Source organism: Corapipo altera, unplaced genomic scaffold, assembly GCF_003945725.1.
Source record: "Corapipo altera isolate COAL_440 unplaced genomic scaffold, ASM394572v1 1b, whole genome shotgun sequence".
NCBI lineage: Eukaryota > Metazoa > Chordata > Aves > Passeriformes > Pipridae > Corapipo > Corapipo altera.
In genome coordinates this window covers 16,388,855-16,402,640 of record NW_020884881.1, presented here as the reverse complement: position 1 = coordinate 16,402,640, position 13,786 = coordinate 16,388,855, and the positions used below count along the sequence as shown (strand labels likewise).

The following is a 13,786-nucleotide window of genomic DNA, read 5'->3' as shown; positions in this document are numbered from 1 at the left end:
CTGGGGATGGAGTGTAGCTACACCCCTGCCTGCTGGTTAAAATGGACACACACCACTCACAGACAAATGGTCACATGGGGGGCTGCAGTGCCTTGTGCTCTCTTTGTAATTGCTCTGCAATTCAAGCAAAAAACCCTCTAATGATCCTCCTCTGAAAACGACTGGTTTGGTCACCAGAACCTCAGCATCTTGTAGGAGAGTCGTGCTGGCACGTCCTGCTTGAAGACCAGGTTCCAAAGAATTTGCTTTGGTTTATCATGAATACTGGATGATGCTGACCCAAGATGGGCAGAGCCCAGCAGAACAATGACTTCTTTTTTTTTTCCTTTTTCAAGGCACGCTGAGCCTGAAGGCTGTTCTCTTAATAGGGAAGGGTTTGTCAAAGCTAAGTTTACACAGAGGGAGATGGATTCTGCCCACCCTGGATGCTGCTCACTGCTGCCACACAAATGACATCGGTTCTACAAAGCCACTACCAAATGTCCAGAATGCCTCAGTATATGGTTGGCAGGACAGCAGCCATCTTTCCATACTTGATACTCCCTTCCTCTTGTTCAGCTGGAGCGATGGATTTTGTGAAGTATACCAAAACTTTTGTAATTATTTAATATCTAACACTGAACTGATAAGAACCAAACCCTCATTTAAACAGGCAGCATTCAAGAGGAAGTGTTTGGCAGGGCTTGTTGAGCCTGTGAGCTAGCCATGAACATACAGAAGAAAAAGGATAAGCCTCCAAGTGATGGCTTTGCGTGGCTTCAGGGCTTTTGCAGAATTCAAGCATAGGCAGGAAGGAACATAAAAATAGAAGCACGGAGACACGTTAGTCTCTGCAGCCCAGGTACAACTGCATTCCAGTTTAATAGCCCTGCATTCCCATCTGAACCACCTAGGACTAGGTGCTAGATACCCATCTCAGCTGCATCCCCCATGATTCTGGAGGACTTAAGCCTGCGTGAGAATAGCACAGGTAGGATCAGGTTCTGGCCCTGCATCAGCCTCAATTCTCCTCTCCAGTCTCATCCAACTTGATGACAAACCTGGTTAGTTTTCTAGAGACACATGGTTGATTTACTCCAGCAATTTATTAAAAACATGCTTTTGAGTGACTGCTAATGGGATCGCCCAAGATAGGTTCAGCTGCTTAGTGTGGGTTACAGTTTTACTCAAAAATACAATAAGCATGAAAATCTATCTGGAATGACATATAGAAAAACATAACAATCTCTCTTATAAGACAAGCAAGTTTTTTATAGGCATTTAATATAAATGTCTTGGTTTCAGCTGGTTTCTTGCTACAATTTGCTGCTTGAGTTTCTTCCAGGGAGATGTATTTTTCCATTGTAATTTTTCAATTTGTTTCTGGCATCGACAGTGTGCATGAACAAAATAACAGAGATCAGAAAAGACATAATCTCTTTCCCCCTCCCCCACTAATTTTACCTTGCAAAAAGTTCAGTCAGGTTTACCCCTCCCTTTTGCACGGCAAAGACTCGAACCAGCCCATGCTGTTGTAGTGAAATGAATCAGATACTATGGTGAGCTGCTCCCAGATACCAGGGTTATCAAGTGCAATTTTGCAATCTAATTAGCAGAGGATTAAACACTGTGCCTTGCTGAGGCAGTTGAACTGCTCTTGCCAGAGGGGTTTTACCACCTGTGTAGGGTAAGAAGTCTTTTTACTTGCTCCAGAGCAGGTAAAATCACTCCATGGAGAAGTAACAAAGCCTCAGCCACTCTGTCCAAGCCCTGCCCCTGATTTAGGCTGTTCACTTTAGAATAGCCCTGCCAACAGATGGGGTTTACAAGCATCATATAACAAGAGAAATGCTCATCTAGGCTGTCTTTTCACTACTGTGGTCTCTGGACTGTGGTAATGGACAAATTCTAGCCTGGAAATTCCTTCTCTCCCTTCCCACCCAACCTTCCCTCCTAGATTTATGACCACTTCTGCTAAGCCACAGAAGTTCTTCGTGGTTTGTACATTGTTTTGGGTCTCCTGGATTTCATACATAATTTGCTGAGAAAAAAAAGAAAATTCCTAATACAGACAAAATTGGAAACCTTATTTTTTAGGGTTACACTTGCAGAAAAAGGATTGGAGATGCCTAAAGGTCCTGCTTCGACAGACAATGTGAGCTCTGGAGGTAGTTTAGTGGGGACACAGAGAGGCTGGCCAAGATGTTATCAAGCTCTAAAACCAATAATACAGACCAGATCACCCTGAGCAGCTGAGGAAAGAGGAGAAAGCTGAGAAAGTAGGCTTGACTCTTCTAGTGCAGATGTCTGTGTCCTCCCATACAGTCAGAGCACCAGACCTCTTCTCTCCTTCCTTCTGATGCTCCTCACCAACCATCTCATCCCAACAGGGTTGAAAATAATTGCTATAGCTTTTGAATGGCTGAGTCCTGTCATGGCAAGGCACTGTTTTCTTCCAAAGAAATGTTTCCATTCCTAAGAGTGACTTCTGAAGGCATTTTTAAAGGACATGACTTCCCTGGGGTGCTGGCACTACTGGAGATATGTGGGTGCAAACACCTAGCCTAGGCATGTTTTAAGCTATCACATGTGTGAGTATGGCTTGCCCTGCAGGTAATGATTGATCCCAAAGAGATGTGTCTTTTAGAGCACAGATGCTCTGTGAAGACCTCCTCTCATGCTTTCCTTCAGTGAATAAAAAGCCCCATTAATAGCCTTCAGCGAATAAAAGGCTAATTGATCCACCTGTTACCTCTTGCTGCCTCCTTAGCAGTTCAGGTTTCTACAAAACCTTGATTATAGTCCATTTTAATAGAAGATATTCTCTACTAAGGCAATATCTAACTTGAATGCAGTGAAAGGGGAAAGAAGGGGAGGGGACCTTGGCACAGAGACAATGTGAAGAGAAATCCAGTACATTAATTCACTGTGGAAGCTTTTGCATCCACAGAAGAACTGCCTAGTTGCTTCAAGTCATCCAGTTCTGCATTCTGCTAGGAAGCCCGAAACCTTGTCCGCTGCTGTCTCCATGGGTTTCCAGCACAACAGATACTGTTGCTAACAGGCTGTGCATGCCCACCTGCAGGGCCTGTGCTCAGGGATGAGCTTTTCCATATTAGATGACGTCTTAGGTAGGAAAATCAGAACACGTGGGTCCACTTCATAGGATAAGCTCGGGGAATCAACCCTCCCAAATCAAGAGGACATTAACTAGCTGGATTTTTCACAGGCAATTTGGAAGGACCGAGACAAATCCTGGTTTTCAGATGCACTGAAAGCCCCACTAAAAATACTAACAAAGAGACTGGAATGGCTAGTCCTCACTGACCAAGCTCTAGCTTTTGTGACCAGATCTATGTGTGCCATGCCTTGCTTTGTAAACTGCTTCAAAGTAAAGTTCCTAAATAACTCAGGTAGGGGACACAAACCTTTTTAATACCTTTTTTTTTAGGAATGTGAAGGAAGTTGACTTTACTTCCTGGTCTGACACTAACTCTTCAGTTAGTAAAATTGTTGCTTTTCAAATGTAACGCTAGTCCTGAGAAAACCATGCAATTTTCTTTTTGTAATAAATGGAAGCAGCTTTCTTGTCTCTTGTACTCTCTCTCTCTCAGATCATTTATGGCATGGCAGTACAGTATCAAGAGCTGGCTGAGCACCCCCAATCCTGCCATAAGCAGAGAATGGAAGGCCTCCAGCATCTGGGAGGATCAGTCCTTCAGTTCCCATTATGTTTTATGAACCACACAGAAAAAGGAGCATAAGTTGCAAGATTAAGTGATGCTTATTTCCCCCCAAATCCACAACATTTAATAAATTATGAGCTACTATTTTTGTCCATTAATTCTTTGCAGACGTTCAGACAAGTTTGGGAGAAAGTGAACGTCCTTCAAAATCACATGAATCAGTGCCAGCATTTGGTGTACATCACACCCTCGACTCGAGCTATAACATGTGTGGCAAGCCCAGACATTGATAGAAAAGTAAACAACTTACCTTTCTTGGTTTCACTTTGTCATGGTAGTCATATTGAAAAATCCCCTTGTAGCTAAGTCCTAACCACCATGGAATTCCCTGCTTGTCCTGGAAGAGAAAACAGAGGGGGTTATATTGAATAGGATGGGGAAATGTTGGAGATTTCCTAGGTTGTTGTTCAAGACGAATATTTATTTCTAAGCAATATCTTTGAATGGGTGCTGTTAAATTTCCCCTTGCTGAATTCCCTCAAGTCACTAAGCTCCATGATGTTTAGGAGAGATCTGTTTCACTTTTGGCCATGACAAATAAAACCATTTAAAATACATCACATGTGATCAAGTTACTCAAAATGCTGTTAGGGGAGGTGAGGAGGTTTGACATGAGTCCTTTGTGCAGTGGTGCATCTTCTTTCTCTGCCCTGTAAATTATCCAGTCTGAACACTCAGACTGGAGAGAAAGGAAAGTGAATCACCCAGCTGACTTGAATTATGTGGAGGGATTTTAGCATTAGTCTTGAAAATGCAGCAGTAATGGGATCTGAGAGCTACCAAGTGATAAGGTCTGACAGGCTCGGACCCAACTGCTTTGTGTCTGAGTGTGCAATAAAATGGCCTTATGGAGTAATGGCTGATATCTGATCCCAGCCTCTGCAATTTACTGAGCTGGAGTCCTCAATGAAATTACATCTGCTCTGTTAATGTGATAGAGAGTGGCAGGGTAAAACGTAGCAAAACCAAAACCCCCACATCAGGCAGAAGCAAAACCTATGTGCAATATTTGCTGCCTCATTGCTACTCACTGATGCTTACTGATCATAGGGAGCTCACTGGAATAGCTCTCCAGTGTTTGCAGGATTGAATATCAAGCCCAATCCATAAGATTTTTCTTGATCTAGAGTAGTCCAAGAGATCTGGATGCAAAGGGTGCTGGAGGGATCCTATCCTCTGGGAAAGGATGAGACTAATGCTTTTTGCAAAATAATACACCTTATTTTGTGTATGCATTAGCAGGAATAGACTAGAAACTTATCTCCGGGGACAGGTACAGTTGGATATTTGTGTTTTTATGGTACCTCATGTGTGCAAGACATTACAGATGCATGAAAACCCATATGACCTGTACACAGAGATAATGATGAAACACATCAAAACTTCAGTGGTGATAAATGAGGGAATATGCTCTGGGGAGTGTGTATCTAGCTTTCTTTATATATTTATTGATTTCTCTACTTAAAAAAAATAACAACCCCAAGGCAGCTGGTCAGGCAAGGAAGTCATAATAATAATTTGAGGCTGGAAGTTTTGTTGATAAATCATTAGACTAAAGAAATGAGTGATTTCATGAATACCTGTGTGGAATCCATGTATCTCATGTGAGGGGAGCTGCAGTGTGCAGATCATGTCTGGCCCTACCTAGTTGCTCATGGATCTGCTGGCTGGGAAAAGCCTGACTTCCTGGAACTACAAAAAGGAGTGAAGCATCGTATCTGCCAGAGATGGGTCTGGCTCGTTTCTTTGGTGGGGGTTCACTGGCATCACCAGAGCTTGCTGCTGCTTGTGCACTGAACACTCCAGCACAATAGAGCTGCAAGAGTTTTATCTGCAAAAGCAGGATTTTCCTCTTTGGAGCTGTATTTACTAAACATGCACACACAGTTGAAATAAGTTTATCCTACCACAGGAAGTGAAATGAGACTTTAGTAGCAGTGTATTGTATTCTGAAAGCAGGATGGCTGTTTGTACCTCTCTCCCTCCCTCTCCAACAACAGTTTAATTCAGTGAACCCTTCTTGTAGCACGTACCTTTACTGCATAATAATGCACTCCATATGTTGGGAGGGATTCTACAATGCTCATGTAACTGCAAAACAACACAGAAGAGAATAACATGGGTGAGAAGCTGAGAGGATGCTCTGAAAAAAAAATGCTTTGATAAATAAATAGTTAAGTACATAATACTTAAAAATGAAGCAACATGAGATGGAAAACATAGTTACATATTGTATTTATATTTATTTATATTATTTATACGATCCTGTATAAATGTTTTCTAATAAAGAAATCACACTTATTTCACTTACTTCACAATTGCTTGACCTCTTGTCTGACCATTTAGTTTCTTGTAATGTTCAATGACTCGATCCTCACTGGAAAGGAAAGAATTGGATGTTTTATATATTGGCATTATAGTGACCAAGAGTCTCACCAGGCAACTCCTGGCTGTGCACTGGGAGTTGGCATGAGCCAGGCCCCATTCCCAACAATGAGACTAAGACCATTTCATGCCTTAGAGAAGACATAAGCCATGTCTGAATGTGCTCCACAGTGAAACACAGAGGCAGTTCCCCACCAGTGGGCCTCTGTGTTAGAGAACAGTCCCGAGTGTGTACTGATACACAATGGAGATGGAGCATCCAAGAGAGATCAGCATGACCCAAATGACAGATTGAAGAATTTCATTCTTTCTTCTCCACTGAATGGGAAGCAGGAGAGCATAGAACCAGAGCTATTTGATGCATACAATCAGCCGTGCTAGCAAAGTCACAGCATGGCAAAGTGTAAACCAAGGATGCAATGTAATGCCCACAGGACCAACTCTGTTACGCTGGCAGGACAGAGTACTCAAGTCTAAACCCAGTTTCTTGCTCTTTATGTTGTAACACCAAGGACAGGGAATCTGTTGAGTCCCCTGGAGATACTGCACAGACTTTGCCAGCTCAAGAAGAGGGAAATATAAACTCTATGCCACTTTTGTGCCCTCCCCACCCGGCCCCACATAAGCTTCCTGCAGTACGGAGTGTCTGTCCCATGCCATCATGCTGTGTGTGGTTCAAGGCAATGTGCACTGGCATTCCTCCCTCCCTGCATTTCCTTGGACCAGTGGGAGCCCCTAATGGGGCATTTAAAAGCAACCAAGGCTGTCCACCATGCAGTAATCCTTCCCCAGGCAGAACTGAAGCTATTTGCATTGCTAGACAGTGTGAAGGAGCACAGTGGTGTGGGATGGTAGATGACCTCATTAGAGATGCCCATGGGGACTTTTATGGAAAACTGCAAAGTGTTTCACTAGCCCAGCTAACATGACTGTATCTTTTCATTGCTGCCTTCCCCATGTGTATCCCTGTTCCAGAGAGGACAGAATTTCTTTTAGAGAGTCAGAATCTCTGGAGCCAAAACATCTTTCAGAAAGAAGGGGCATGGGGGAGCTGAGGACTGTGCTTCCCTGGTAATGCAGAGAGAAAGGGAGAGAACCAGAAACACCAACATAAGCAGCACAGAGCATCAGAGATAGTCTGTTGGATTGTTGGCAGGACCAGCTGTTTCCCCACAAGTCTGTCATTTGTCTGGAGTAACTGCTTTCCTTACTCACTCACCGAGTGACTTCCTCCACTCATCCTGCAAAAATAAAAGGGCTCTTTTTGGGGCAAGGTGAAGCAATGTGCCACCAGCAGGCCATAGCAGGTACAGGGTGCTGACTGAGCCAGTGACAAATTACATGGGTAAAGCAATGGTCCAGCTCTCACAATAAATCCCTCAGAATAAATTTGATGCTTAGAAAATGATCTGTAAGCTGTAAATTCTACAGCTATGAAACCATATTCAGTGCACTGATCCAAGCAAGTACCACAGATGTTATGGGCGTGCACATGGAGGCAGAGCCCAGGTCTCCTGCCATGATTATCATAAACGGGATTACTTTTGGAGCAATAACTGAATTACATGAGTGTTCAGTACTGGAAGATCTCCAAAAAACATCATTCTTAATAAAAAAGACAGACAGAGAGGGCTTACAGCCCTTTGAAATTACCTCTTAAAATCATGATTACATGTGGATGCAATTCCTCTGCCTCAGAAAGGAACAAACCAGGAGTGACTTCTCAGAAAACAATGGAGTTTCTCCAGTGGAAAACGCTCAGCTTTGGTTTCTACTCTTCTGCAGTTTATTGCACAGATCAAGCTCTCATATTGCTGCCAGTCAAGGAAAGGATACATGTACCTACAGTGTGATTCCGGATGTGCTCTGCTTTCTTACAAATGATTATTATAAAATAATTGATATGTTCCCAGACCATCCCCCTTGGGTAGGGAAGCCAATCGATGGACCATTTCCTTCAAAAGGACAGATCAGATGTCAGGGAGCCTTCCTGAACAGCAGAATGAATAAAGTTATGTTTGTTGCCCATGCCAGAAATGGGGGATAGTCCAGGCTCTATCCAGTTCTCCTAAACAAATGCCTCCATTGCTCTCTTAGGATACTGATGATCTCCCTTTGTACAATGTTTTGAGGTGTACAGATGTTAAGTCCCAGAAAAGTGTAATCCTTGTTTCTTCTGTCTTTTGGAAAAAAAAGTAAAGCCTGAATTATCCATCAAGCCATGAATATTAAGAGAGGGATCTGCTGTCTTTCCCTTTTCTGCAGCACTGGGCTAGTTGCACTTTGGGGAAAGAAACAGGTACTACAGAGCATGATTCACCCAATTTATTTTGGATGGCTTCCTTGGGAGGAGGTTACTGTTGCTTCTCTCCACTGGCAGCAAAGGGAGCTGAGGGCACCCAGCTCAGACAGTGAGATCCACACCGAAAAAACGTTCCCAGTTGGGTCAGTCCCACCTTGGCTGTGTGACAGAAGGTCATCCAGCACAGAAGTCACTCTCTGCCTCCTGCTCTGGGACAGAGGGGTAAGCCCAGCATGTGCCAGGGAAAACAAGCAACATCATTCACAGGTCGAAAGAAGCATTAGCAGGGCCTACAAATATGCTCCTCTGTCATTTCAGCTGTTCATTCAAGGCAGCTGCCATGCTGCTACTGACAGCTGGGAGAGTGCTGGGACACTGCTGGGACCACCAGCTGATGTCTCCTCTCCCCCTGTTCTGCCTTTTGCTGTGTTGGTGACACAGAAACTCATTCACAGTGCAGGGCTGGCAGAGGATGTTTAACTAATGTGGAGACAGGGGTCTGCCGGAGCACTGTCGTCTGTTTGCCAGCTCATAAAACTTTCCCCCCAAAGCTGCAGAAATGTGGATGATATCCTGCAGCAGACAACTCTGATAAAGATCTTTAGAACTGCCAAGAAATCCCTCCTGCCCCAGCAGCTTACAGAACTGGACAGCAGACAACTTGCATGCAGATGCAGGCTCTGAGTTTCTCATCATCAAATCCAGATTTTAAAAGGTAATTGTTCCCTCCCTCTCTTCCCAGCACACTGAGCTATTTTAAATAGCTGTCCACTCATTGCTGTTCCTTAGTGTTATTCTGTTTCTAACCTGATTTGTCCATTTTGATTATATTCCTGAATTTACAAATGTATTTATTTGCAGTCATACACTGTCCCACTGAAGCAACCAGCATCTCTTTGGCCAAGGGACCAGGAGTGGGACCAGAACCTCAGGTCTGTGTTGAACTACAGAAAATCACTGAATAGTGATTTTCAGCTGATATTTTCAGAGGTGGGTTTTCTGCCAACACTGGTGCTTTAGGTTGCTAAAAACAAGTTCACATTCGAAATCTCTGTGAACCTGGAAGAAGTCTATCTTACCCTGATCTGTTGAAAATCCCATTTTAGCAATCATTTTTGTGCAGTTGCATCTCCTCCTGGCTTTCTTACTGACAACCCAGTACTGGGATGGTTTGCTGGGGAGTATCTGAACTGAGATAAAATTCAGCGACAGTGGCTAGAAAGGAGCAGTGTGAGTTAACACATTTTCTAAAGGTTATCTCCAGTTTCTGAGATTAGTTTTGTGTCTAAAATAATAAATACTGTCTGTTGTTTCCATGAATGGGCAAGAGAAATCAAAATTCAGGGGACCCACTCCCGGATTGTGTGGGAAGGCCAGAAGCTCAGCTTTCATTTAGAAGAAAAAGAAACAGAAACAAATCCACCAAGAAGCCCCTTTTTTATTTCACCAGTAATCAGTGATGCCAACAGATGCTTGAGAACAAGATGTGGAACTGATTATTCTGAACCTGCAGAAATCTGGAAACAGCAACTTGATATAAAAACTAAAACCTTCAACTTTGTTGTGAAGTCCATAAACAGGAAGACAATACAGTGAAGAGAAAGACCTGAAGCAAGGGTATGGAACCAGGAGACTCCATGAAGGTGGAGTCAGAGGCACAAAATGTGCTGATCTAAGAAGCCAGGACTCATCCCACAGATCTTAATACATTTGGTAGGAGCAATGGTCTGTGATGGAAATGTCATATCATTTCATGCAGACCTATTATAGCATCTTTTCAAAGCTATCATAGTATTTGTTTGATTATCCATTTTATTATCTCTTAATCCATTTCAACGGATAAAAATATAGTACAAAGTTCTTTTGTTTGTTTGTTTTAAACTAACTAGAGCCATTACCCTCCCACCTCTAATGTTTTAGAAGTTTCTTTCCAGAGTGGGGAGATTCACTTGTTACTGTGCTAATGCTGAAGTACTGCAGCATAAAACTGACTGCACGCAAAAAAGGACAGGATGAAATCTGTATCCATTATGATAACCTGCATGAGATGCAGAAATGTCAGAGAACACAGTTTTAAAAATCTGCTCCCTTAGATCACTGAAGTCTGATCTGTATTTTAGAGGTTTTTGTCTGATTCACCAACAGCCTCTTTTTGAGAGCATTCAGTGTTTCAGAGGGTGTTTAGGAAAAAGCCACCATTAAAAAATAATGAACTACTAATGTACAAGAGGTCTCTGAGACCTGGTTACTGACATGAAATCACAAGGGAGTCACAGGACTGTAGCCTCTGATTTTGTTACCCCATTGGCAACACCATCTTCCCAACCTGTGACTTACTCTCAGTCACGAGAGCCACCCCCCAAATTAAGTACAGCTGCAAGAAGTGTTGTACCCTGTGTATAACTTCAAATACATTCTGAGCATGAAGATTTTACACAGCTCTTTTTGCTATGTGGGCACTTTAATAAGAGCTCAGGCCATGTTGCTGCTGAAGAGTCAGATTTGCCTTCCCTGTCACTGCCTACTTGTTCCCACCACTCCTCTCATGATGCCTTTTAGCTTGAGCTCTCAGTCTGCCAGGCCACCAGCTGGCTGGAAATGTACTGCTTTGAGTGTGTGGATTAGTTTTTGGAAAACGAAAAGAGATGCTCCAAAGATGAAGACCGTTCTTCTTCAATGAAACTGCAGCCTACACTTACAATTTTTCACAAAGACTGGATTTGGTTCTTAGAGAGAAACACCAGGACACTGTGATGCTCCTCAGCTCTTGTTTTAGTGATCCCGATTTCAACTGGGGACTCCAAATCTCTTCTGATGCTCTGATGTTCTCAGAAAGTGAGACTTCACAGACTAGTTGGTCTATGGTTTGGCATGAGCTACAGCTAATTCCAGTATTGTAGCCATGCAAGGAGAAGTGGATGACCTTCTTGGCAAAGGGAAGAACTGAGATCATATCCTACAAACTGATTTGTTTCCTCCCTGCCATCCTCAGATTTACCAAAATGGAGAAATTAAGAGAGTAGCAGATAAAGGAGTTCTCTCCAACCCCCAGGCTTGCAGCTCAATGCTTTAAAGGCAAACATGAAAGAGCAGCAAGCAGAAAATCAAGTGAAAGCATCTCCCTTTTAATGAAGAGTCTTTCCCTAAATACTTTCCTATTTGCACAGATAAAAGGGATATGCAGGGTGGCACAAAGAATCTATGTGTGGGGCATATAAAATTTAATTGTGACCCTGCTCCTACCCTGGATTTAATTTTTAGTGCAATAAAGACAGAGCAAACAAGCATCCACCTCCAAACATCACCTAGTTCATATAAAAGGAGAAAATATATCCCTTATAGTTAGTTCATCTATGCCACACAGAGAGGATTTGCAAGATGAAACTGAATCACTCAAAATAACACAGAGTAGTGCAAAACATGACATTTCCAGCCAGGAAAACTCTTCCACAGATACAAAGTGGTAGGACATAAATGGCACATTAGGCCTCTTGATTTCATCAGGACACTTGCATGTTTACAGTGAATTTTCTGACCCAGACATGGGGCAGACAGGGAAACTGAGGCCCAGCAGGGTAGTTCCACTTGTGTTAACTCATGCAGTGAGTCGGTGGCAAACCCAGAGCTAGAAGGCAGGAATCCCTGCATCCCACTTCCACTCTCAGAGCACTTACTGCCAGAGCCAGGTCCTTCACAAGACCCTGCAAAGCTGCTGAGCAGAGAGATACGTTACCAGTAAGCGAGGGAAGGATGCTCCTTCAGCGCCGGCGTCGGAAGGGCTGGCAGCTTCTTTAATTCATTCCTTACAACTTCATTGCTGAAAGAGAGTTCAAAAGGAGGATCAGGCTACAAGAAAACAACCACAATATTTGATATGACCTGACCTAGCTGGCAGGCTGCTATGGCTGTACATCTGTTCCTCCTTAACAAAAGGCACCGGGGTTTCCTTTTTCTCCTCTCTTTATTTGTTTTATGGCAGCCCAGTTAACTTTTCCCTCTATTATCAAAATTGGAAAGAAACTCTCCCAGATGTTTATGCTGAAGAACTTCCTACCAATGACTGGACACAAAAGCCACCATGTCACGTCATTGAGCGTGGTCCCATGGACACGTTCATATACAGAAAAAAAACAAGGGGAAGAGAAGTGAAAGTGATTTTTCAGCTGTAATAAAACTTCTTTATTTAGGGCCTTATGAACTGCTGCAAGAAATAATGTTTTGCTTTCTTAGCATCACAGGTTGTTCTTAGCCTCTTGCCCAGTGACCTGGTCTTTGCACAACATCTTCACTGATAAGACTCCAATTTGAATTTGTCCTGCTGCACAAAACCCTCCACAGGACCAGGCACAATCATCTTGCTCATTCTTCTCCCTGCAACCTCCAGTAGCCACACTGGCCAGCTGGAGCTGCATCACTGCACAGCAGAGAGCAGGGAGGGCTCATGAAATGGGAAGCAGATTCTCACAGATGAAATGAAACCGTGGGATTTTCTCCTACAAACCCCAAATGCCTCCCTTCCCACTTTTAAACACACACAAGGAATTGCGTGCACATGAAAAAAAAAAAGCCTCAAAGGCTTGGGAAGGAAGGCACTGCTGCTATTAACTTTTAAAATTGTAGAAATACACAGCCAAGAAGGCCAGACAGGACACCGAGGAGTGCCAAAGAATTCATGTTTATTGGCTTACTTTTTAGTAGAAGTTTTTTCTACCTTCTTGTACCCTTTCCTTTATCCTCCCCAAAACTGAGGCTGTCCTGGAGCTGCAGGGAGAGACACCTCTTCCAGACCTCCAGACTTCCCAGCCCACTAGCTTCCCCCATGGGGCTGGTAGCCTGGCAGACGGGTAGTCTTGGCTTCTACAGCTGTAGACCAGATATCCTAACATCTGTAAAGACTCAAGGAGCCCTTGGACATTCCAGGACACCCTGCGTTTTGTTCCTCTCTCTGTGACAGTCTGTATGGTGGCTTGTAGAGAGGTGATCCTGCTTCAGTTGTAAAAATCTTCCCACAGCATTTCTCCTTTTGCACATCCCAGCAGCAGGCTCTGCCTGAGACCTTGGTGGGTTTGTCTTAATTGGAGTCTGCAGGTTAATTGCTAGGTTGGGCCATAGGGTAAACCACTGACATAAATCCCGTAGCAGGCATTTTGGGCATGTCTACAGACATTTATTATTACGGTAGTTCCCTTACAATCAATTAAGTAGTTTTAAAACAGGACCACAACTTCTAGTCAAGACAAATCTATGAGAGATGTCCAAGTCTCAATTAGGTTCAAATTTTGCAGAGTGAAGATGTGTAGAACAATACTTAAAACAAATGACTAAGGCAACCACTGCAGTGCTACGCACATAGAAAACCACCCAGCAGCACCTC

At 43.3% G+C, this 13,786-nt stretch overlaps 1 protein-coding gene across 7 annotated transcripts in view; it reads right to left on the bottom strand.

The window, feature by feature from the left end:
• Window positions 1–13,786, bottom strand: part of FRMD4A (FERM domain containing 4A) — a 364,661-nt gene that overhangs the window by 51,936 nt on the left and 298,939 nt on the right. For all 7 annotated transcript variants that reach the window (XM_027639749.1, XM_027639748.1, XM_027639750.1 and 4 more), the window contains 4 exons: window positions 12,146–12,229; window positions 6,037–6,102; window positions 5,759–5,816; window positions 3,976–4,062 (listed from right to left, as the gene is read on the bottom strand). In XM_027639749.1, the coding sequence (XP_027495550.1) occupies window positions 3,976–4,062; window positions 5,759–5,816; window positions 6,037–6,102; window positions 12,146–12,229 (295 nt within the window). The remainder of the gene's footprint in view (window positions 1–3,975; window positions 4,063–5,758; window positions 5,817–6,036; window positions 6,103–12,145; window positions 12,230–13,786) is intronic.